At 60.1% G+C, this 25,088-nt stretch overlaps 4 protein-coding genes across 4 annotated transcripts; 2 read left to right on the top strand and 2 right to left on the bottom strand.

The window, feature by feature from the left end:
* On the bottom strand, positions 1-5,396 carry VOLCADRAFT_89731 (uncharacterized protein; the record flags this gene model as incomplete). The annotated part of the gene is made up of 5 exons (XM_002949308.1): positions 1-2,050; positions 3,026-4,395; positions 4,450-4,466; positions 4,719-4,971; positions 5,355-5,396. The coding sequence occupies 5 exons, from the start codon at positions 5,394-5,396 to the stop codon at positions 1-3; spliced, it is 3,732 nt and encodes a 1,243-aa protein (XP_002949354.1).
* A 233-nt stretch (positions 5,397-5,629) lies between these two features.
* On the top strand, positions 5,630-8,409 carry adk4 (adenylate kinase; the record flags this gene model as incomplete). The annotated part of the gene is made up of 6 exons (XM_002949422.1): positions 5,630-5,732; positions 5,871-5,995; positions 6,357-6,488; positions 7,101-7,184; positions 7,461-7,535; positions 8,209-8,409. The coding sequence occupies 6 exons, from the start codon at positions 5,630-5,632 to the stop codon at positions 8,407-8,409; spliced, it is 720 nt and encodes a 239-aa protein (XP_002949468.1).
* Positions 8,410-10,056: 1,647 nt separating this feature from the next.
* On the bottom strand, positions 10,057-20,817 carry VOLCADRAFT_89729 (uncharacterized protein; the record flags this gene model as incomplete). Its single annotated transcript, XM_002949307.1, has 16 exons — positions 10,057-10,077; positions 10,580-10,878; positions 11,468-11,683; positions 12,992-13,100; positions 13,773-13,933; positions 14,529-15,009; positions 15,202-15,404; positions 15,810-15,816; positions 16,057-16,170; positions 16,727-16,919; positions 17,220-17,402; positions 17,794-18,180; positions 18,302-18,981; positions 19,271-19,474; positions 19,673-19,809; positions 20,682-20,817. The coding sequence occupies 16 exons, from the start codon at positions 20,815-20,817 to the stop codon at positions 10,057-10,059; spliced, it is 3,531 nt and encodes a 1,176-aa protein (XP_002949353.1).
* A 626-nt stretch (positions 20,818-21,443) lies between these two features.
* Positions 21,444-23,992, top strand: VOLCADRAFT_89728 (uncharacterized protein; the record flags this gene model as incomplete). The annotated part of the gene is made up of 8 exons (XM_002949421.1): positions 21,444-21,446; positions 21,510-21,617; positions 22,177-22,245; positions 22,495-22,596; positions 22,727-22,914; positions 23,027-23,045; positions 23,747-23,779; positions 23,972-23,992. 8 exons carry the CDS (start codon positions 21,444-21,446, stop codon positions 23,990-23,992), a joined length of 543 nt encoding a protein of 180 aa, XP_002949467.1.
* Positions 23,993-25,088: the final 1,096 nt, after the last annotated feature.

Here is a 25,088-nt window from a genome sequence, read left to right as displayed (position 1 = left end):
TTAATCGAGCCGTATCTGCACGGCCTGGCACTGGCAGTACGGCATGCACGTCATCAGGAGATCCGCCAGCTCCGCATGCGCCCAGGCGGAGGCAACGCGAGGCTCCTCGGGTCGGGAAGGTGGGTCGGCAGCGGCGGCGCCGAAACCATACCCGCTGCAACCGCCACAGGAGCCCCTAGCGGCCCTCGAAGCCTCCCCAACCCTTCCAGAATACCCCTTCACACACCCCTCCATCTGCTGCTGCTGCTGCTGCTCCTCCTCATCATCATTATCATCCTCACCATCCTCACCCTGGTCGCTGTTGCTGTTCCCACGGCTCATGTCCCATCCCGCCTCATTGCTACTGCGACTGCCGGCACACTGGGCCGCAGCCGACCCGCGGGCCGCTCCGCGGTCACAGCTCACGAGCAGCACTAGCCGCAGCCGCCTCAAATTCCGATGCCGCAGCAGCCAGGGGCCGCAGCAGGAGTCCACACTCAGAGGCTCCTCCTGCGCCTCGTCGGCCAACCACAGCTCCAAGGAACGCAACGAGGGGGACAGCGCCGCCACCCAGTGGGCCGCCAGCTCCACTGTCAGCCCCGCACGAGGGACACGTAGTTGCCGTACAGCCACAGTGGTAGGCGTTACGGTGGTTCGCTGCTGCAGAGCTCCGACACGGCCCGACAGCGCCGCCAGCTCCCAGGTGATGCTCAGGTGCTCCAAGCTGTGCAGGCGGGCAGTGCACACAGATCTGAATCCAGTTCCGGATCCAGATATAAATGATTCCGGTTCAGGTCTGGATCCAGGATAACATGGCGTTGCCGCTGCGGAGTCCGGGCTAGGCAGCAGCCTTTGTGAAAGTGAAAACAGAGTATCTAGGGGTGAGAATGCCAAGTTGTACGGTAATCGGACGAGCTGTACATCAAGTCGTAGCAATCGTGGCGCCCACGGCTGCTGACACAGCAGCTGTAGCTGCCCGGCCACATCCCATGGCGGTAGCGGCTTTACGGATGGCGCTGCAGCCGTTACAGCCGTTACAGCCGGGACAGCGGCAACAGTTGAAGACGATGCCGCAAATCGCATACCACCCCCCTTGATGGTCGTCAGCCAGCACGCTTGCACCGCCACTTCCGTCAGCGGACTGTCGTACACACCGTCGAGGGCGACGACGCAATGCCGCAGACGCAGACGCTCCAGGCTGCAAAGGCCGCCCCGGCCTCGACAAGGTGCATCGGTGGCGCTGCTGCCGACGTTTCGCCCGGCGTCATCGTCATCGCCTACGTGGCCTTGCACGTCAAACCCCTCCAGCTCCAGTGCCTGCAGCCCCGGAGGTACCAGGGCCCACTGCAGCGGCAGCCTTCCCTGGAGCATTCCGCTATCGATGCCAGCGTCGCCGCCACTGCAGCTGTGCAGCTGATTGCCACCACTGACCTTGCCACCACTGACCTTGCCCTCGCTCCACTGGGTGGCGCGACCCGCGGGTCGGTGTGCGAGCCGTAAATCGACAACCCGCGTGGCGCACAGCACCCCTGCAGCCATATCGGAGACCAGGTGGCGCAGATCGCCCTCCAGGTGCAGTGTGCGCAGCGCCACTGCCACTGCCACTGGCGCTGCCGGTGCTGCTACTCCCCTTTCCGGCCACGACGGCGACGGCGGCGGTGACATATGGTTGCCGTACGCGACGGATGACGCCGAAGCAGCCCCAGATTCCGCAGCCACTGCCGTACTCTTGCCAAAGCTTGTCGAACTGGCCTCGCTCCACATACCGACAAGCGACAGAGTCTCCAGCGCGGGGAGGCGGGCCAGTTGCCCTTGACGACGAGGTGGGAACAGACGCTGCGGTTGCTGGGGCTGCTGCTGGGGTTGGGTCTGCTGTTGGGCCCCATCCCTCTGCTGCTCCGCGCCTTGCAGGGTGCCCAGCTCCCTCGCCACCAAGCTGGCGGCCAGGTCGGGTTCCAGGGGGACGTCCAGCATCAAGTGGCGGAGGTGCGGAAGGGCGTCCAGAGCGGGGCCGGGGCCCGGGACGGAGAAGGAACCGGGCGGCCAGCGGCCGGGGTATCGAGAGAGCAGGCTGTACGACAGGAACCGGGCGGCAAAGCCGTACAGCACGGATCAGGAGCATTACCGGGGGTGATGATTTGGAGTGGCAAGATCCGGGTTACATCACGCGGTCGGGGCCATTGCGGGGATTACCCCCCTACGGATCCCGATGAACCGCACGACGTATGCGTGTGTACGGGAGTACCAAAGGTACGGCAGGTTCAAGAGCACGGTACGGTAGCTGGTTGGTGCCTTGTACGTGGCACAGCGGGCTGGGCCGCAGTTACATGGCCTGCCATTGCCTCCTAACTACCCTAACTACCTAACTAGGCTAACGAAAGAATGCACGTCCTCTGCTCACGGACAGACGGACGGACAGACGGACAGACGGACGGACAGACGGACGGACGGATGGCAGAACCGCAGCAGCGGAGAGCTGTCCATTCCGCGCATTACGGCCGCGCCTCCGGCTGTGTGTGCATGGGGGGAGAAATAACCCACCACACCACACCCCACCCCAGCAACATTGCGGCAACACAGGCCGCAGCGGCACACAGGAAGGCCCCCTACGCACACTGTGCGTGCACAGTGGCACGGCGGAGCCCAACAGCAGGAAGCGAGGAAGCTTAGCCGGTAGAGCCCGGTAGATGCCAACTGCAAATGCCAAACGCAAAGCAGTTACCGTTTACGATATTCACCAGATGACAGATATCGGCACCGTACCGTACCGTACGGCAGTCACACACGCCCAACCCGAGGCTCAGTGAGGCGCGTCCGAGCCCCGACCTGACGTGGGTTCGTGCCTCCCACTTGGAACCCCCCTCACCCCACCACGAGGGCTTTGGATGCCAGTTATGAGTCTTGCATCCTTATCATCATCCTTATCATTATCATCACACCCTAGTCCTCCCATAGCCTCCAATTAGCGACACACTTTCATACACACTCTTTCTCTCTCTCTCTCTCACACACACACACCCTCACTCATTCTCACGCCGGTACTCACTTGGCAATCAGCCTCTCCTCCCGGGGGCTCCGACCCACCCGCAACGCCAGCCGCGTCAAACTGCCCGCTAGGTGACAGATGCCGTGCCAGGCGCCAGGCAGCAGCCCCACGCCCAGGAACGTCACGTCAAGGTGGGTCAGCGACCCGTGGGTCGGCACCGTCGCGGCGACGCCGCCACCGCCACCGCAGCTGGCGAACGAGCTTTCAGCTACTCCTGTTTCTCCTCCGCCTCCTCCTCCCCCGCTCCTTATGAGCCCATTCCCGTTTCCTTGCTCTCTGTCCCCACTGTCCCCACTGTCCCCACTGAGGATGTCGCCGGCGCCCCTCGGGCCACAGCGGTCGTGGGGGGGAGCGAAGCAGGAGAAGAGGTCCAGGGGGGCGGCGGCACGCAGCTGCCGCCAGTGCCGCTCGATGACCCTCTTAATCGCGGAGGCCCGGGGCCCAAGTACCAACATATCCTCGCTGATGCAAGCGTCCAAAGCTGCAGCCGCCGCCGCCGCCGTCACCGCAGGCTCCTCCTCCTCTCCCTCCCCCTCCCCCTCTCCCTCCTCTTCGAGCTGCTCCGCCATCTCCGCCATCTCCTGCCAGGGGTCCGCAGAAGTGCTGTACAACAGCTCCAGCGTCAAGCTGCGTAACAGCGGCAGCGCCGCCAGCGCCGCTACAGGCGGCGGCGGCTCCACCTGCGTCACCAGCTCCCGTACGACCAGCGCTGTCAACGCCGTCAGCGCTGCCGCCAGCGCTGGTAGTCCCCGGCGAATGCGCTGCGGTGCCGCCGACGTCCAGTACGACGCATCCATTCGACCGCTGACGTCACAGCACCAAAGCTCGAGGGAGGCCAGGCGTGTTAGCTGCCGCAGCACTGCCAGCTGGCCACCGTCACGAAGCTGTTGCGCCGTCAGCCCCGTCAGTCCTGCCGTCAGGGCCGTTCCGCCTCCGCCACCGCCTTCCATCTTGCCCGCCTCCACTACGAGGCCCGCCAGGTCAACAGGGCAACGGAGGTCGAGGTATGCCAGCGGCGCTTGCACCTCCCGTTCCGCCGGCAGCACCAGCGGCGCGAGGTCCAGCGGCAAGCGGTGCGCCCCCACCACCTCCCTCTCCGCCGCCCTCTCCGCTGCGTTAAGCGCCTGGGAGGAGGAGCGCCCTCCTCCTTTCACAGCCTCCTCCGGCGGCACCAAGCTGGCGGGGTAGCTCCAGCAGCTCGCATGGGCGCTTGCCTCTCGCTGCGCTGTCTCTACAACCGTATTGTACACGACCAGCTGCTTCGGATCCAGGAAAGGTGGATCTGGATCTGGATCTGGATACAGTCGTAAGTCCGGATCCAGACCGGAATTTCTGGCCGCAACCGCCTCCCCCTCGGGGTCCAGGCACCGCTGCAGGGAAGCCGCAGGTCCGGGGCGCGGCCCCGGGCGCTGCGCGGTGCCCACCTGCAGCGCCAGGAGACCTGGCAGATGACGACGCAGGGACAGGAGGGCTGCCGTACAAGCAGCCCGGCCCGCGTCCTGTGGCTTCGGAGCCGGATGTCTCGACAGCCCGGCCTTCACCTCCTGTTGCGCTGGCGGCCCCTTGGAGCCGTCCACCCCTGGCCGCGGCGCCGCCAATGCCACATCAGCTGGCGGGTGTGACGCTGCAGCTGCTGCCGTAGCAACTGTAGCAGTAGCGGCAGCCGATGCAGCAGCAGCTGCAGCTACCGTACGTGATGGGGCCGACCAGGAGGGTGGCTCAGGTCCGTCCTCAGCGATTTGCAGCAGAGCCGCCCGACGAACCGCGTTGGCCGCGATGCTTCGTCGGCCGAGGGGAGTCCCGGTGACGACAGCTCCAGAGCTGTCGTACACGTTGCACGGCAGATGGATCCAGTTGGGCAAGTGCAGGACCGCGCGGCTGGCGGCGGGGAAGATAGCTGCTGCGGCGGCTATGTGGTGGTCGGTGAGAGCAGGGTCCAAAAACACCTGAAATTCGAGAGAGAGATACAAATAACAAAGAAGTTAAGCAGTCGACATCTAGAATGGAGACCGGGAGACGAGGGTAAGGGAGTCGTATTTGTGCATCGTGGCGGGATTGGCTTGTCGGGACCCGTAAGGCTGGATATTAGAACCGCGCAGCGGTATCACATGGGAGCACCTTTACGTGAATGGCCTCCACGCTGGCTGCAAATGCTATCCTCCATTGTCGACACACGAGCCGGCAAGTCGCGATGGACCGTGGAGGCAGGAACGAGCCAACAACCTGTTCCGGAATACGTCAGTGTTGTTCTGTCAGCATTTTGGGGTCCAAACAAAGTCATATATTTGCGCCAGTACATAGTCATGTACAAAGTCATGTAAGAACACACTTGCAAGGCTAGAGAGGGAAGCTCCCCGACGGCGTGTGCCATGTGCACGGGCAAGCACTTGCCACCTCCTAGCCTCCTTCGTACATGACAATAATGCAGCAGTGCATAACCGCCGGTATGACACATGTCATAACAGTTTGGGAAGCGCAACCGCATTACACCGTACCACGGTTACGACTTTTCCCTTGCGGCAAGTCATAGAGGTTTTTCAAATTGACGCTGTATTGTGCGCTTTACTTGCTTCACCTTGTCTCCTTGATTCACTACTGGCAAAAATGCCGGTCGATCTGTCCGAAGTGCCGACTGATGAGCTGATGAAGGAAATTCAGCATCGGCTGGATTGCACAACGAAGCCGGAGAAACGCATCATCCTGATCGGTGAGCGTTGGCTTGTTTGTTATGGCGGCGCGCTGGCGTGGCTAAACGCCTCGACGCCGCAGAGTCTACAGCGCTAGCGTTGGTTTAGAAAGGGCGCCGCGTTCAAAATTGATGGATTGTCATGTTTGCTTGTCGCAGGTCCGCCTGGGTGCGGTAAGGGTACTCAGTCGCCTCGCATCAAGTATGAGCATTGCTTGTGTCACTTGGCAACCGGTGATATGCTTCGCGCGGCTGTGGCTGCCAAGACACCGCTGGGGCTTGAGGTGCGCAAAGAAGCAATCAGATGTGCAGACTCCCTTCGTTTTGGGCTCTTTACCTAAACTGTCGACGCACGAGAGAAGTCCAGGCGTCCTACTCTAGAGTATAATGTGAAACCGTTGCCAATAAGGTTCTCGTTCGACGTCATATATTTCGACTTGACTGGTGCGCCCAAATTGCGGGTCGCTTGTTTGGGGGCGCAATTGTGGGAGCAACTAACGCGCGTTGGGCTAGAGCGACCGGTTGGGCACGTATATACAAATTTGCGCCGTTTCAAACAATACCATATACTACTTACAATTTTAACATTTTAATCTTTGGAGCGATGGAGCGTACCAAGCAGTCGCTGTTTCCTGCGTCTTACAGGCTAAAAAGGCCATGGACGCTGGAGCGCTCGTGAGCGACGACATTGTCGTGGGTCTCATCGAGGAAGCAACCCAGCGAGCCGAGTGCTCGAAGGGCTTCATCCTTGACGGCTTCCCGCGTACAGTCGTCCAGGTGAGCTTGGGACAGGTCGGCGAGCCTCTAAAGCTGCTAGCCACATGGGAGGATAACAAAGGGAAAGGACGGCGGAAAGAGGGGTGTTCCGGTCCGCATGCACCCATATAAAAGTTGACAAGGAGGGAGCGCGATTGAGCGGATAGCTATGCAGTGTACGAGGACGCTAGGCCAGCTAGGGTTCCATTTTCTTAATTTGACCCCTAGCACATGGAACGCAGGACGGCGGCAGTAAGTGGCGCGGAGAGCGTGGTTATCGTAATAAGGGAATACCCTGATAGGGCCATGAATGGCAACTCGCACGTAAGGCGTACCCGTTTCACAGCGCTCCCCGTCCAGTGAGGCGAAGCCCCTGCGGCGGCCCAGCACTGCCTTGTGGCTGGGCCTTGCGGCGTTGTGCGGTTCGCCCGCAGTATTACGCACCTACGATACTTATCGTATCCCAAGGAACACGCTCGCCGCTCCCATCGCCCTGGCACATCCTCCTTTTGCCGACACGAGTACCGATGATGTTATTACGCCGCCATCACCTGTGCTCTATCACCCTTATCGTCGCATCACACCACGTATGCCTGCCTGCCTACCTACGCACACACGCGCACACGTCCCCAGGCCCGTAAGCTTGATGAGATGCTGGCCAAGCGGGGTCAGGCCATTGACAAGGTGCTCAACTTCGTGGTTCCAGACTCCCTTCTGGTGGGTAGAGGCCAGAAGCCACTCGGGGGCGGGGCGTTGAGGAAGGGGTGGGAAAGGGCGGACGTAATGCGGCATTGGAGGATGAGGAGTAGGGAGGACCGCGTATAAGGATTTGGGACTGGCGGGGAGAGGAGAGGGGAGGCCCCGGGCTAGGAGGCCACGTGTCTGTCCCTACGTGTGTATCAGACCACGGTGGGTGTGTGGGAGAAAGAAGGTAGGAAACAGTGGGAGACAATAAACGTTAATAATTACTCTTCCATCTGTGTGTGTTCGCAGGTGGAGCGTGTCGTGGGGCGGTGGGTGCACCCAGCCAGCGGGCGCTCGTACCATGAGAAGTTTGCCCCGCCCAAGGTACGGTGACATGGAGGCCTCTGCTGGGTGCTGCTGGGAAGGGCGGGCATCACTTATCACGTCGAAATACAGAGCTAGGGCAGCAAAGGCGAGGACGCATTATGGGTGGTGCGTCGCCTCATGCACGTTTTTCATGTCCATGCCGTCGTATGCTGCCAAGGCGGATTTCAAGGCCCGGTTCGGCGGTGACTTCGAACGCAGTTCTGGTTACGTGTTTATGAACCGTCATGGTGGAGGCCGGGGTAGGGGAGGCAGGCTTTACTCGGCGGGTTGGGTTGGTTTGTCCCGTCGAACACGGCAGGCGCCCGCCGTTGTGAAGTCGGGGCATTGGAAGAACGCCATTTTGTTGTGGCTCTGTGGATGGTGGGCTGCGAGCGCGAGTGCGGACGTGTTTGGCCCTGTCTCCCCACAGCTGTGCACCATCACCGCAGCCGCTGGGGCCCTGTCTTCCAAATCCCTTTTTCATTCCTGTCGACCGTTTCGAGTTCTTGTGGGGTTTTCAAGGTTTTCAAGACGAAGGTTTCACCTTGTCCGGTGACGAGCAGTCCTCTTCACCACGTGGACATGTCTCCTGTACACCGGCTGCCCCCGATGGGAATTGAACTCGGACAATCATGATGAGCACACACGCGTGCCTGTTCTTTCTTTTCTCCCTTTTCGCTTTCCGCTCCAGGTTGCCGGCGTGGACGACACGACTGGCGAGCCGCTGATTAAGCGCAAGGACGACAACGCCGACACGCTCAAGGCGCGTCTGGGCGCATTCCACAGCCAGACTGCCCCCGTCATTGAGCACTACGCCAGGAAGGTGGTGGCACTCAAGGCGGACAGGGCACAGGATGAGGTGGCCTCAGCCATTGCGAGTGCGCTGTCGTGATTGCGCGGAGGGTAGAGAAGGGTGCGGATTAGAGGAGAGAGGGGATTTGGAGGGGCGACAAGGCCCTCGAGGGTTTGAGGAAGCGTTGTGCCTGTGTCCTGTAGAGCGTTAGGAGTCGAGCGGGAAGGACCTTTTGGTGGCGTACTCGGCGGTAGTTGGCAATAGCCCACCGGAGATTGCCAGAGGAGGGCCCGAGGGAGATGGGAGTGGAGTGGAGGGAGGTGTACGGGCTAGCGAGGGGGGCGGACGGGGGTGTAGACGCAATGACGTCACTTGAGGAGAGGCGTGGCCGGTTGCTACTTGCATCCCTGGAGGAGATGTGCGAGTGTTTTGACATTTTTGTGGATTAGGCGCGAGTGTGGTGAAGTTGATGAGTGCACTGACGAACAATAACTGACCAATATGACCAGAGTAGGCTTTGGAGGGAGGAGGAGGAGGAATGGTCATTTGTTTGATCGACCAGCGGCAGCAGCATCAAGGAGTAGCTTGGGGACGATGTTTCCGGTTGACGGCGCATCAACGACGGCGCGTCAACTTTGTATTCGGACACTTACCTGTGTGCGCGTGTCGTTTTTGAGATGAGCCATTTTCCTTGTCGGTTTGCTTCAAAGACGTTGTCCTTTGAGTGAATATTTCGCTGCGCTTGCAGACATTACCGCGACTTACTCTGCACACCCTTTCCTGCCTTTCACTTGCGAGAGGGGATGCCATAGGTGGAAATGTATCCTGGCACGTGTGCTGTGTGTGTGTGTACGTGAGTGTGATGATGTTCGAAGCCCGTGCAGTTCCCTAATATCCCTATTATCGCTGTGCGCGGTAGAGTCGTGGTCTCGTATCTCTTGGATATTGTCTCGTAGCTGGTCAACGCTGCCGCATTGCTCCATACAGTCGCACGGCATCTTCCCACTCCTCTCAAGCGCAGGTTGCAGTGTGCACACTGCATGCTGTTACAATCCGTTTGTTTTCGCTGTGTATTCTCCTGCATTGGCACAATTAGTTGCATCAGTTACATCCCCGGCTCGTCATCAACCCCCATTCAACAGCGCTCCAACGAGTCCAACCCACCGGCTGTTTGCGCCTCTTTAGTCCCTCCACCTCTCCCCATGTGCCATGCGCCAGCATAGTCGCCTAGTCACACGCTTCCCACCCCTTCCTCGCCTCGCCCCACCCCAAGCAGAAGGGTCACTTGCAACCCTCCGGCCGAAGGTGGGAGACGTCGCAGTGCCTACATCCCAAACCATCACCATCCGCATGCCTGCAGAGCTTACCAATGCCAGTATCGCAAGCTAAGGAGAGAACACCTCAACCAGCCCAGTGGAAAGCCCGGTGGAGAAAACACCAAATCGCCTATACCACATGATACTGACAAACCACAGCCAAACCACAATACGGCCCAATCATGACAGGAGACGAGACGTTGTTGAGCGCAAACCTGATTGGGAACATGCCCCTCAAACCTGACCGACGAAAAATCGCCCTCATACGTACCGCTATCGACCTCCTCCCCCGGGCCCGGGCATTACCACAGCTCAGACAGCTGTGGTGAAGGCATGCCGCGCGACAGGACAGGACACTCGCCGAATCTTCCGTCCTCCCTCCATCCTGCATGCGAGGACGAGACCCCCACAGCTTATGATCCTCAGGCTCCTAGGGGGCGCTACAGTTGGCCTGATGGAAGGACGCGACGGGGAGGGGGAGGGGTGTGCGCAGGCAGGAGGGAAGGCGGTGGGGGGGAAGCCAAGGTCATTACGATTGGGAGGAGGGGAGGTCGTGTCATACTCGCAGTGACGCGGTTCCCCTTCCCCCCCGGCCGCCGGCAGCCCCCACAATCCGGATAAGCACCTGTCTTGAAGGCAACACACACACACACACGTGTAGTTTACACATGCACATGCCTTCATTGCGGAAATTCCGATTAATTTCGAAAACACGCTCAAAGCCACCCACGATCAGCCGTTGGACACACGGGCTCAGGGGCGCATCTTCGGGGCGCAGTACGGGTGTCGTATATGTGTGTTACATAGGTTGCACTACTATTACACCGCACTAGATCGTGCACACCCAAAGCCACAACACAGGAGCTTGAAAACCAATCTTCCTAGACGCCAAGGTCCGCACAGGCAGCCAGCCACCCTCCACACGTACAGAGGCCACTCGCCACTGCCCTCACCTTGCCTCCTTCCACCGCTGGCTCAGGCCGACCCGCCGCCACAGCCTCGGCCCGCAGCGCCGGCTCCGAAGACTCGGACCGGGCCTCAGCCCGCGCCGCCTCCTCCACAGGGCCCTTGCCTGGGGCTGGGCTGGGCTTAGCTACGGCGGATAGCAGCTCGGAGTTGGTGGGGACGTCGATAGGGCGGCTGGGGGAGGCCGTTAGGCCGCTACGTTCCGCTGCGCGATTAGCGGCTTCCGCCGCCTTGCTGGCAGCATCAGCTGCCCTGTTGGCGGCGGCAGAGGCCGCATCCTTGACTCCTACGGGCCGCCGGAACCAGGTAAGCAAGCAACAACAATAAAACAATGCGTTCCCTGCGAATTTCTGCGTGCTCCTCGTCACTGCGTCAGGACGCTGCATGGCGTCCAGATTCGGCATCAAGTCGCGATATGCAAGGCCCCCAATAATAATGACCTCATATAATCGGTTTTCCTTTTGCACTTTATGAAGTCTGGCTGGCCCTTGCGCTACCGGCTTGTCTTGTCTGGGCCGCCAGGTTTGGGCACCTTCGGTCGGAAGGTAATAACGCACCTCGCCAACTCCGCAGGAGGTGTAAGACACACACGCACCTGATCCCCACCTCTTGGCAACCCGCCTCCCGTAAGGGGGGCATGCAGGATCCGGAGGCCCACGGCGACTTTTCCAACTTCCCCCTCAAGCGCCTACTAGACGCTGGACACCTTCAACCCCTTCGCGGTGGGCCCTTTCCCTCCCTCCTTACCACACCGCTTGGGGCTGGGAAGTCGTTGTTCCGGGCCCCGTCAGGTCCCGGATCAATTACCCTCACCCTCACAGCTCCTTCGCCTTCGTGTCCCACCACCACCTTCACACCATGGCCACCGCTCTCACCCTGCACGATGTTGCTCCGGTTGTTGGTGCCCTCCATACTGCCCACTCGTACGGGCTCCGGCTCCGGAGGCCGCAGCTTATCCGTGAGCCAGGAGGTCAGGTCCGACAGCTTGGAGGAGGTGCCGGAACCGCCACGGAGGAAGTCCACGTCACCACCATCAGCACCACCACGGCTCGACACCGCTTCAGCTGCTAGGGCGGGGGGAGCCAGCTGGCCTGGGGCCTTGAGGGGGCCGAGTTCAGACGGAACGGGGGAGGGTTTTTAGGGTTTAGAGGAGCTGTGCACGGCCATGCACGGGTCGTAAATATGTCGCGTGGGTGCGAGTAGCGCTAGTCACGGGTTACTGAAGCCCGCGATGTTGCGAGGGTGGCGCTGGTTTTAGGGCGTCGCATACGAGTCGGTCGGGCGCCGCTGTAACATTCAATACTTTTCCTGAGCCTCAAGGGGAAAACTGTTGTCGCCTGATGATCAGATGACATGAAGGGGTACGGCGGAGAACAGCAGAGGGGGAGGGAGCGGGATGAAGGGGGTGAGGCCGGGAGGAAACCGACGATATGATGGATGGCGGATGATCCGGTGCAGGCGTGTGGATCGCTGCGAGGTGAATAGCAGCAGCGCATCTGGACCCTGCGGCAGTCCGGTGTTGTTGCAGCACCAGGGCAACAAGCGACCCATGGGTCTTTGCAGAAAGACGAAGAGCATATCAAGGCTGCACAACGTAAGTTATAATCTGGAAATGACAGACACGAAAAGAGAAAAAGTGCTCAGGAGGCGGCAACAGCACCCACCAGGAGAAGCACAGCGGCCGCAAATGCCGCGGTCGCTGGGCCAACGAGCGGTTTACTGGCGAGTTGCTCTGCCTGCTGAGCATCCTGACTTTCGCTACCTCTCAGTCTAGCCTGCAGCCGGACCAGGTTGTTGCTGCTTTCAGACCCGCAAGCGACCGCAACAGAAGGAAAGGAGTTCCGACGGCGTTGCCGATAGCCACAAGGGGAAGAACTCGCCGAAATAGCACGTAGGCTGGCCATCTGACTATTGGTGTCTCTTTGGTAGTTTTTGTCAAAATACTTTCACGAAGGTATCAAGCGACCTGGCTGTTGCCAGATCTGTAGAGAGGAGGGGCAGGCAAACCTGGTACACGACAACTGACTTTCCAAGCCAAGTCGCAACCCTGAAGAAGACCTGGAGGGCAGTACCAACCAACGATCCGCAACAATAATCTTCGTCAGACCTAGAAGGACCGTAATAACGCCGAGAAGTGCTCCAAGGCCTCTTCAGTTCGCCTGTGACCTACACATGATTCTGTCTCGGCCACTGTCGGTCAACGTAGAAAGCTTGGGAGCCCGGCGGTGCGGGCAAGCTAACAGAGGCTTTATTTCCCTGCTGGTTTGTAGTTTACAAGATGCTTCGTTGCTTCCTAAAGTGATGGCTGTTTATTTCGCTACGTCTTTTAGGTCGCAACGATGTGGGGCGACAAAGCTAAGGACTTCACCCTGTCTAGCGCCTGCTGAGCGGCAACCCACCAGCTCCCATGAAGAGAACGGGGTTGTGGCCCCACCGACCAGGTATACGACCCGGCCCCGCAGCAGCAGCGGCACCACTATACCCCTCCCCCTCCCCCTCACACACAGCCTGTACGGTACGGCAACGAGTGTGGGACATAGAACGTACAAGAGCAACAGACGACAGAGCACATTCAACAACAACAGGAGGGAACAACAGCGCAACAGACCACCTTGACCCCGGGTACAGCCTTATTCGACCCCAGTCCGTACATTGGCGGGAAGGATCCATCTTCAGGGTGCCTTCCGTACACCTCAGGGTACGACAGCCCTCCCCAGCCTTGAGGAGCCTGCTCTGCCCCACTGAAGTTCACCTCGCCGCGGGCAGGTGCGCCCCCCCCCTCCTGGGGTGCTTGTGGTGCGGGGGGGGGGGCATGACGCCACCCTCACCCCCACCGCCGCCATCAGCAAACTCCCTCCCCGGGGGCGCTATCCACCCCCAGCCCCACTGCCCCGGCATTTTATCGTACATCGTACATATATACATACATACATGTAACATGTTGCATATCACGTCCTGTTGGATTGTACACCCACAGCAGCGGCAGCGGCAGCAGTGCCACATACAGACAGACAGATATACATAGAGAAGTCCAGTGCTCTCATCCGCTACACGCCAAATTGTCATACGGAGCAAAACAATTCAATAACATTGCGTGGCCGAAAGCAGTAGCAGTAGCAGTAGCAGTAGCAGTAGCATCCCCAGACCCCCCACTATAGGTGAAACTCAGAACTCCTCCACCTCCACATCCGCACGCGTATCAGGACCCAAGGCCTCCTCCAGCTCCCACCCGCCCGCAGCAGCCGCACCGGAAAGCAGCTGCTGCTGCTGCTGCTGCTGCTGGATCTGGATCTGAGCTGCTCCGGTCGTCGCCCCGGCACCTGCTCCAAAAGCACCGGCACCTGGCGGGGGCGTGTGTGTGTGGGAAAGAGAGGGGGGGGGGAAAGAGAGGGGGGAAAGGGTGGTGAGGTGTCCTCCCGTGCCCAAGCACGCGGACATGAGGCCAGGTCGCGTCCAGAGGGGATATGAATGAGTGAATGACGGGGATTTTGAAGGGCTACACCACGGCCAGTGGGTGGGTTGTACGGGATTTGCACAGTGACACGTACATACATACATACATACACATACACACATATGTACGGTTCCGCCAGCAGGCCAGCCACGTGCTATCTTCCAAAACAAAGGAAGGCGGGGGGAAGGAGGACACCGACAGGTGCTCAGCTGGTCGGAGGTTAGAGAGGCAGAAGGCACGTACCAGACTGCCCACATACATCTCAGACATTCATACATACATACGTACATAAATACACGCACACATACCTGCTCCTGCAGCCCCCGCCGCCGCCGCCGCCGCTGCTGCTGCAACCGCCCCCTTCGGTCTCGCGTCGGCACCTCGCGCCGCCACCGCCGCCGCCACCGCCGCTGCCGCCGCCGCGCCGCCTCTCCCTTCACCACTCCCCCCCTCCGCCCGACTCCACCCCGCAACTCCCCCACCGTCCCCGTCACCATAATCCCGCTCCAACTGCAATCGCACCCTCAGAGCCCCGAGCAACCGCCGCCACGCCGCCACCGCCACACGCCGCAGCTTCGCCGCCGCCGCCGCCGCCCTCGCCGTTTCCCGCTCCAAGTACGCCGCCACGACGAGCTCCGAAACCTCCTCACACACCACCACGCCGTCCAATCTTGGCACCATGCGCCCCCCCTGGACCTCAAACCCCACCAGTCCCGGCGCAAAATCTAATCCCAATGTACGGCATAATGCGCCTAGCCCGGGTCCAAGGGTGATGTGTACGGTGCCACGTGGCAGCTCCGGAACCAGGGGCGGGCACTCCACATTGCCACGTTCGTTCTTGGGTACGATGCCGCCTTCGGCGACAGGCGGGACCCACGGGTCGGTTTGCCACCTGCCGTACAAGTTAATGGTTGGGCCGCCACCGTCTGCGGCACCGGCGGCCGCTGAGCCCTCTCCGGCCGCCTGTTGCGGCGGTGAACAGCGGGAGGTGGCGACGTGAAGTTGGAGTAGGGAGTGCTGGGAAAGGAGGGGAGGGGGTAGCCTAGAGACTCGGATGGGTTGGGGTTGGGGGCCCCACTGCTGCTACACCCCTACCCAATCTTCCGCCCCAGCACTCGCACACCCCCCCACCACACACACATCGTCGCCGCGCACCTCCAACATCAACACGTCCTCATCCCCATCCTCCTCCCCCTCGTCATTGCCTCCGTTGAGTCCCTTGCCGCCGGCGCGCGTAGATGCCGTACGACGTGCAGCTCCCGTCGGCCCTGCCGCCACCGCCGCCGCCGCTGTTCCCCCCATCAGTCGCTTTTTGACGACCTTGGCCGGGCTGCGCAACTCGGAGTCCCGTACCTGGGCTAGGCGGGGGGGGGGCCGGGGGGGAGGGGAGGGAGGAGGGGGGAGGGAGGGGGGAGGAGGGGAGGGAGGGGGGAGGAGGGGAGGGAGGGGGGAGGGTTAGGCACATCACCGGGTGGTGATTCAACAATTTGGTATCCAGTAGAAGAAACAACAACAACAGCAGCAGCTGCAGCTGCAGCAAGGGGCGTCCACGGAAATGACGAGGGAATGAGGTAGGGGGGTGGCGGTCAGGAGGTAGCAAGGTGAGGAGGGGGAGGAGGGGGAGGAGGGGGGAAAGGCGAATTACACACGAGTGAAGCTGCTGCCAGGGCAAGAGTGTACCAGACGTAGAAGGGAGGAGGGGGGTGCAGCTGTGTCGACTAAGTGATCGCGGGAGGCTCTTCACCTCCCTCCACCCCCCGTACCTGCCACCTGCCACACCATCGGATTGGGGAGGGGGCGGGGAGGGGCGGTGGCTCAAACCCACCACCCCCCGTCTTCATGTACGGCCCCTCCTGAACCGCCCCCGCCCACCATGCCCCCTCATCCCCTCATCCCGCACCCGCTTTCCCCCCCGCCCCCGGTGTTCTTGGCCTCATCAACGACCTCCCCCGCCCCGCCCCCCAAACCTGCGGATCCTCTCCCCCCGCCGATTCCCCCCCCCCCCCGCACCTGCCGGCCCTCCCTCCGCCACCTCTCCACGGTGTGCAGTACACTCAGCTGGTTACGCGGGTAGTACGGCTCCCCCCGGTGTAGCCCCAGGGGTGCCGTACCGGGGCGGAGGGACTGAATCAAAGTAGCGGCGGTGGGCAGTGGGGAGGAAGGGGGGTGAAGGGGTGGAAAAAAAGGGGAGGAAAAGCGGTTCGGGTTCGGGGCCTACGTCGGGTCCGTGGCGGGAGATATAGGGGATGGGGAGGTGTATCGGGATAGGGCTCGGGCGGTATGAGGGGGGGAAAAGGGGAGATCCCCGGTTAAACCCTTTTTGGCACGCTCCACGAGACGGAAGCAGTTGCTTGTAGAGAAGAAGGCGCCTTCGCGATGATGTAGTAGGAAATTACCTACCTCGCCGCCATGACTAAAATAGAATGCGGAAAGAAAGCAAGAAAAAAGCTCTCATAGTGTTCTAAAGGTTGTTGGTGTAGCTGGTGGTGGTGGGTGGGAGGGAGTGGAAACGGGCAAACCACGTCTCCCCCCCCCAACAGCCAACTATCCCCAGTGCTCCCGGCCCCTCTAACGACCCCGGTGGTGGTGGTGGTGGTGGAGGTTACGCACCCCTCGCAGCCCCCCGCAGCAACTATCACGTAATACAGGTACGGCACTGCTGTTGCCCGCACTGCCGTACCTCGTACTTCCCAATATGTCGTTTCAGTACGTACAAGGGGTGGCTCTTGAACCCCTCAATGGACGTGGGCAGTCCCTGGAGCTGACTCAGCCCCCGCTGGTGCAGCTCCGCCGCCTCGCGAGCCGCACGCAGGTCCCCAACACCGCCGCCGCCGCCGCCGCCACCAACACAGCCGCGGTTGCCACCGCCCGCGCTGGCGGCGGCGGCGACCAGGCGGTTGTTGTTGAGGTGCGGCACGGCAGCTGGCGCTGACGTCACCCCAACCGCTGCCTCCGCCGCCGCCCCTGCCGCGTTCGCGCGCCCTCCGTTGTCCCATTCCCCTCTTTGATGCGACAATCTCGCATCAATAATCCGCGGACCTGCACCCCCAACCCCACCCCCAGCTCCATCCCCACCCCTAGTAGCAGTAGTAGTAGTAGTAGCAGCAGTAGCAGTAGTATCCCCGGCAAAAGGGCCCGATGGCGGCCGCGGCGGCGGCGCTCTCCCCAGGCACCTCCCCGGCTGCCGCTGTACGATATCGGCAGTAGCGGTCCACCAGGCTTCATCCCGGTTCCGTTTCGCCGCCAGCAGGTTGTGGCAGTAGCGGGGGGTGACGTCCACCAGGGCTCCCAGCTCGGCCGCCACCACGTAGCATACCGGGGTGGGGCGCTGAGTGGCGGTGTCGATAAGCTCCGGTCTGAGGGGGGAAGAGGGGGGAGAGGGGGGGGCAATGGTTGGGTGAATGAATGATTGGCTGGGTCAGGAGGTTGAGGGGGTTGAGGGGGGTGTAGGAGGGAGTACTCGCCGACATATCGATCAAGGAAACGGCGAACAGGGGAACGGGAACAGGGTGCGGAAGGGAAAAGAGGGAAGGGGGAATTACGTGATGACGTTGGTCATGTTGGTGATGGTCATGTTGGTGATGGTCATGTTGGTGATGGTGATGTTGGTGATGGTGATGATGCAAGAAGGAAAGACGGACCGACGACAGGGGGGCCAAAATGGGGGTGGGAGGGCGGGAGGGATGGCACGGAGGGGAAAAGCAAATGGACATACATACACATACACATACACACATACGTGCGTACCTGTCCACGTAGCCGTTGACCACATCCACCGGGATCCAACGTCCTTTGTCGGCACTGCCGCAGTACACCTCAGCCCAACAACTGACAACAACCTCCGGTCGTACACTCATGGCGGTGCCAGCTGGCGCGCCAGATCCAGATCCAGATCCATTTGCCACCACCGCCTTGCCACCGGGTCCATCACCTCCTCCTCCTCCTCCTCCTCCTGCTTCTGCTCCTCCGCGGGATTGAGATCGCACAGCGCCCCCGCCGTTGCCATTGCCGTCCGCCGCAGGTCCCCCCTCCTGTCCCTTCCGCCTCCTCACCTCCGCCTCTCTGCCTGTGGCTAGCAGGGCCATTTGCAGCTGCAGCTCGAACTCCTCGTCACCCTTATTGCTGGGCCGGGATCTGGGGGGTCGAGGTGGTGGGAATAAAGGGAGGGAGGGGTTAGGGGAGGGGGGAGGGGGTAGGGGGCAACACAGGTGCGGAGGCGCGGTCTGCCACAGAACGAGAAATCTTAACTCAGTACCTGCAGCCGTCATCTCCCGCCGCTGTCGCCGCATCTTGTCCCGGACAGCATACTCCCTCCGCCGCAGGCACACTGCCGCCGCCGCCGCCCTTGCTTTCCTCTTTCTGCCGCTTTCCCCCCCTCGCCTTCGCGGTCCCCTCCGCCGGCCCCCTCCCCACAGCCACCTGCGTGGATTTACTCCTGCTCACCCCCCCACCACCACCCCCACCTGCGCCTCCTTCTCCTGCTTCCCCCTCCACCCTCCGCTTCTTGCCCCTCCCGCCCCCATAACCCCTATCCGCCAGCACGTCCTCCAGCCGACGGCCCTTCCGGCCCTTAGCGCCGCCACTTGCACCCCCGGCGGCGGCAGCAGCATTGCCCTGACCCGGCCGTGATACCGGCGGCGGTGGCGGTGGCGGCGGCGGCGGCGGCAGCTCATCCCCCGCCTCCAGATCCAAAGCACGACGGGACCCACCGCCACCGCCACCGCCACCGCCAGTGCCAGATGGCGGCGGCGGCGGCACACCTGCCGTTGCGACCACTGTTCGTACCGTCTTCGGCCGCGCCCTCCACGGCGCCAGCGGCACGACGTCCAGCAGTCGTACAACTCTCGCGCTGCCCCCCTGGGCCCGCACCAGCGCCGCGAACAGGGCCACCAGACACTCCACAGTGCCCGCCGCGGCGCGAGCTGTACGGAGCAACTGGGCAGGGGGTTTGGGACGGGGGTAAGTTTGTATTTGTGCGGCGAGGGGTTAGAGCGGGGGGGAGGGTTAGGGAAGCCGCACGTCGGTACTTAAGACCGAATGAGGAGGAGAGAGAGGCCCGCCGGCGGCCGGGTAAGACGAATCACCGGCGAATGAAGCAGATACCAGCAATAGACGAATGCCGGCGGGAAGGATGGAAGGAAAAGAGGGATGACAATCTCTTCTCCCTGACATAGCACATCGCCGGTTGCTGTGGTACGGAAAGCCTCTCCCGGCGGTGTCGTACCTGCTCGTCCAGCTCGTCCTCTGGCCTCCAGCGGCGCCCTGTTCCTTGTCCCGTACGGGGCCCTACCAGGTCCGGTGGCAGTACTGCAAATGTGCTCCGGAACCAGGTGACCAGGGGCAACATGCCGTTGATGGCCCGCTGGGGCTCCTCCGAGGACTGGTTCCGGAGCGCCGAGCCGGGGGGCAGCAGCGACAGTGCCGTGGCCTTGGAGGGCGAGGGAGCCGCAGGGGTGGGGGCTGGGTGGGGGAATGCGGTTGCGCAGGCAGCTCGGCAAGGTCCCCCCGCTGGCACGGTTCCCTTCTTGCCCCCAAAGCCCTATTAGGCCAGACAGACAGACAGACAGACAGACAGACAGCCGTACACAGCCACAGTAGTGTCTACACCCCCCTCCCCCGAACCCACCTGCACTTCCGGCTGAGCCGCTGCCCAGTCCAGGAGGAGGGCCCGGGCTAGGAGGCACAGCACGTGACTGCGGTGTACGGCAGCGGCCGCCTCGCGCTCCCGCTTGGTGATGGTGCGCTTGGTGCGGCGCTGGGGCTCTGAGGTCCGGGTCCGAGGTGGGGTGGGGGGGGACGGCAGACATGCAGGGAGCAAAGGCGCGCTTCAAGGAAGCAAAGGTGATGGTGGAGAGTTGAGGGTGTGGGATGGAAAACGGGTGGGTTGGCAGGGAGGGGGGGGGAGGGTGAGAGAGGGAGGGGGGGGAAAGACGAACCACACGCGATTTAAGCTGCTGCCAGGGCAAGATAGTAGCAACCGAAAGAACTGACCGAAAGGGGGGGGAGGGTGAGAGAGGGAGGGGGAGGGAGGGGGAGGGAGGGAGGGTGAGAGAGGGAGAGACGTGGCTCTAGAAGTTGGAGGCCCTTGCTGAAGTAAACAGCGGTGGGGGGCCGATTGCGGTCATCTGGAAGATTCTGGTCAGCGAGAGAGGACGATGTCGACGTCCTCACTCGGGCGCCGCAGGAATGGCTATTGACCGTCTGTCGACGGCGGGCCCCCTCCACGGGGGGTTTTACAGCCGGGGCCCGCATTTGCGACCGGAACTTGTAACTTGGTAAATTTCATCGGGGCAGTGGCTGGGCTGGCCATCAAGCCAGCCCACCCCACCCACATGAACTGCTAGGTCGGGGGGCGGGAGCTACACTCCAGCCACACCGCCGCGAACTACACTCCTTGTCTGCTGTTTAGGGCCGCTGACCCCGATGTAGACCGTAAACCAGCGTCTACCCCCTCCTACCCCACTGAGCCCTCTCGCCTCACTTCTATAATCGGGGTCAACGATCTGCCTGGGGAGTTTGAAGTATCCCAGGAGAGAGGAAAGGGCAACCCCCGATGGTGTCTTCCATAGTACGGCGCACACAGGGTAACCCGAGATCGTGACGTTTTACATAGGGATGGATATTTGATGACGCACCATCCGCTTCCAATGTGAATTCAATGCCAGTCCTCGGCACTCCCGTCTTTTGCTCCTCGTCATCCACACAAATGACTTCCCAGTCCTCCTCCTCGACTTCTTCCCATTCGTAATCGCCTGAACTTCCATAGGCCATTCGTCGGACTTTATTGCCATAAGTTTAGCTGGCGAAATGTGTGAAGCGGAGGAATGCACAACATGTAGGCCAGTCGGAACTGCAAACTATGTGTAACATTTGAGAAAAGTAAATATTATAATACAGGGACTAGCCGAATAATTGCGCACTTTCTGGCGCACGTTTCGTGCACATCTGGTGCACAATACGATTTTTTGAATTCTGGCGAATTCAGCACCAGACACGAAAGATGCATCGAAATCCTGCACCTATGCTCCCTTTCTGGCGTTTTTCCACCCCACCTTTCTGTTCCGTATCTTGTAATGCAGCCTGTATTTTGCTTGTGAATGATTTTCCGTTGGTGCGGTGCACAATCGGCGGGTTGCATCTCCCGCAGTTGACCCCATCCACTTCAGATAGCGCACACCTTCACCCCGGGACCCCACACTTGACACCATACGAAGGAATCAAACATAATCGGTCTTCAAACGCCGAACGACAGCAGTCTTGACAATCAAGCCTCGACGCCTTGACTTGGCAACCAGCGAAAAAAGTGCTCATGGGCATGACGCATGAAGCTATTCCGCACACACTACTGCCAGCCGCCCGCCAATCACAAGTGCACGATGTTTTTAGCCACGCAAGACATGGTACATGCACGATCCAAACCCTCCCATGCACCTGCCGACCTCGCCACCCATTTCCCAACCCAGACCACCCACCCGTCTTTTATTGAGATTGCCGTTCAGCACGTACAGCACAGAGCCAGTCTGCAGGCAGCACGCCTCACCCAGTACTGGCTGAGCAATGACAGGGAAAAAGTGAGTGGACAGGGAAAAAAAGGGACCGGCAGACATATTGAGGAGATGACGAGTTTGTGAGAAGACATGTTATGTAAAGACAATTACGCAAGAAAATTGTATGAAGTTTCCTACCGTCAAAATCTTTGTCCACATCAGCACGACAAGAAAAGATTCTCGACCCAAGCAGGATGGCATGGCTATACATAACCACATACCTCGATCAATGCGGGACTTGAACCCACTGAAGCCCCCATGGGGCGGACCGGGGGGGCCCATGTCGTACGATGGGTACGTACCCAGGCACAGTCGCCCACACAAACACTGCATCACGGCCTTTCCTACCAGACCCCACATCAAGGGCTCCCTAGTCACGAGTCATGGCTCCACAGCACGGGCTTTTCGATGGGATTTCCTGGGTCATCCGCGGCCTTTCTACTGATTTTCGGGAGAGCGTGCCACCGATTACAATGGCAACCGCTCGTAAAAATATGGCAAACTTGTGCAGCACACGCTTGGTGTCGAGCCCCATCATCTAGCTAAACTCCGTTCTGAAACCCAAACTCGCATGTCCCTGCAGGATCCCACCGCTGTGCAGGATCCCAAGCCCATCAGCAACAGTGACGACGGGGCCCTTCCGGCACTGGAGGTCAGGCCTCGAGCTGCTGCTGATGCCGCTGGGCGGAACCCAGCTCCGGTACTGGTGAACCGTGGACGTGGGGGTAGGGGTGGCAAGGGTAGGGGTGGGGGTCGGCCGCGAGCTGCTGCTGCTGCGGGAATGGGGGCAACGGTGCTAGTAGGCAAGCATCAGAATCGGAATAGGGGCGGAATCAGAAATTCGGGGGAATGGATGAAACAAATTTTTGCTGCAACGATAGCCATGACCCGTTCTCCGGAGGTGGAAGCAGACGACCAGGATTCCCATATGCTCGAAGTGCTGGTGATAGATGAGAGGTCCCTCATGCCAGAGCGAGTGATGGAGGCGACCATGGAGATACTGGTGAGCATCCTGACATTGCTTGTCGGCGGTGTCGGAATTCACGGCGCCTGGTTGAGGTGGCCCGTGGGTCGTCAATTGCAAAGCAAGCAGTGCTTAGAAGTGTTATGGTGGATGCAAACCTGCAATGCAGTCGTGTGCCAACAGGAGCATGGCTGATGGTGGCAGCCATGGACAGGGCTCCAACGATAGCTATAGGAGCCAGAAGCGCACCACCAGCAGCACAGCGGCCCTGGCTCTATGGGCTGCTAACACGCGGCTGCAACTGGCCCATCAGAAGGACATCACACATACTGTGCAATGTGTATGCTCTCGCATATGGTAAGGCTGTGAAGTGGGGGGCACAGAGCAGTGGCATGAGTAACTGGCCACACATGCAGCCTTCATCCACATACCCACCCAACACCGACTGCCCAATCCATGACCCTCACAGCATTGAAGTCATCATCCTTGTGAGTGACAGCTGGTGAATTGTGCTGGTGCTGGATGGCACCAAAGGACAGGATCCCGCCCAAGCACACGAGAAGGCATCATGCACACACAATATAGTGTTCCGTTGTCCTAATGGGATGTAGATATAACTGACATGATAGGCTATGGAATCTGAGGGGTGGCAGCTCAGCCCTGGCACGTGGAAGTGTCAGGATGTGGTGCTGACACCTGGTGGTGAAGGTTGATGTTGATGTCACTATGATTCAGTGCACAACCAGATGGCCAGATGGCTATTACTCTAGATTGACATGTAATAATGTTTGGTGTGAGACCAACAAGAGACCATTCATATGTATGTTGTTACAGGGTGGTATAGCTTCACCATCAGCCCCCTTTCCTGGGGCAGTTCCCTGGTCTCCCCTGCGAGAGGGGCACCCTAATCCATTCACCCCATCCGACTTCAGAATGTCTTCATTGGGTTCAGCAACTCACCACCAGCATCCAACTAAATCTAGCATATCAACGGCGCCTCAAATTATCTCTTGGTCAGCTAGCAAGTTGATGTAATCACATCCTTCATGGTCCACAAGATGGGGGGCCACCTCCCTATTCAACACCCCTCAAACACCCAGGCAGATTAGAACCCAGACGCTCTAGGAGGAGATGTCAGGCCTTAACCTCTGTCAGCCGCCTGACACCTGCCCTATTCATATGCATGCAGGCAGCACTCCCTGATGAGGAGCTGGAAAAGGAGGTCAGCAGCACCAACCATGTAGCATGGGTGGCCTTCCGAGAGGTCAACATAAATGATGATTATGATGATGGTGATGAAGGGGGGGGCCGTGGCAGACACAGCACTGCTGGCTGGACCACCAGAACCAGTGGGGGTTGCCAGCTCAGCAGTGCCCTCCACTGACACCATGCCCGGTGGTGCCTGCCCACCCAGCCTTGGGCAGCCTTCACCTGACACCTCCAGCAATGAAGCTGAGAATGATGAGGGCTGCTACCTCCCATGCTACTGCCTCAAATCACTGTTTGTAACCCTCTCCAGCAGCGACAAACAGTGCAACAGTTATGGCACAAGTGATGCAAGTACAGCTGGCTTCAGCACCAGCAGTGACAGCATGCATGGTGGTGTGGCCAGCCGCACCACAAGCAGCAGCAGCAGCAGCAGCAGCAGGGGAAGTGGTGATGGCAGCCCTGATCATCACCCCGATCGGCCAGGAGGTGGTGGACATGATAGAGATCATGATGCTCAACATAAATCCAGTGATGCCTCATGGCCAGCAGGACACCTGGATGGGGATACAGGGTTCCCCAGCCCAGACCAGCAGAGATGCCTGCCTTCCAGCTACCATGGAACCATGACCAACCCGCCACCATCTTCACGACACCTCACATGGAGGTGCTGGCCTTCATTCAGATGTTCCTGTATGGCCACTGACACTTAAACAATGACTGCCCGGCACACTTGACCTTGGCGATGTACTTCCATTCTCGTGTGATGAATGCCAATCACTGGTTCCACATGCCTGAGTACCTGAGCTGGGTGCTGTCCCTCATCATGATCACTTAGCTGTGATCGGTGATCTCCGTCCCCCATGGTGTCAGCATAATGGTGAGGCAAGTGTGGGTGGTGATGTTGTAGTGTGGTGCAGTGCTAGAGACACGTGAAGTATGTCTCAGGCCGGCACTGCCCCGACCACGGTATAAAACCGCGCTCCGAACGTGTGTAGAATATGAATTCTAAACAATAACAACACGTCGTTCTGTGGGCAAAGACGATTTCAGTAAGTTTATGGATTTCGGTAAGGCTGTCGTACAGATTCTTGATGTTCAGTTCCGGTGAATTCTTACAAACGGTTCCTTGACAGCAGTATCAGTTTCAGAAGATTTCATAATCATAACTAGATTCGCATATTTCTTAATAAGCTCATCATTACTTTGTAGCTATCACGCTACAACAGCTGCCTCCTCCCTCCAGGAACCAGCGTCCTCGCTGTGTTCGGGGTGAGCATTCCAGTACTCAGTAATCAAAATTCGATCAGAAATATCGGTAGCAT

Source organism: Volvox carteri, assembly GCF_000143455.1.
Source record: "Volvox carteri f. nagariensis unplaced genomic scaffold VOLCAscaffold_14, whole genome shotgun sequence".
NCBI classification, from domain to species: domain Eukaryota; kingdom Viridiplantae; phylum Chlorophyta; class Chlorophyceae; order Chlamydomonadales; family Volvocaceae; genus Volvox; species Volvox carteri.
The sequence above is the reverse complement of the archived record's forward strand: the minus strand, read 5'-3'. Positions and strand labels throughout refer to the sequence as shown.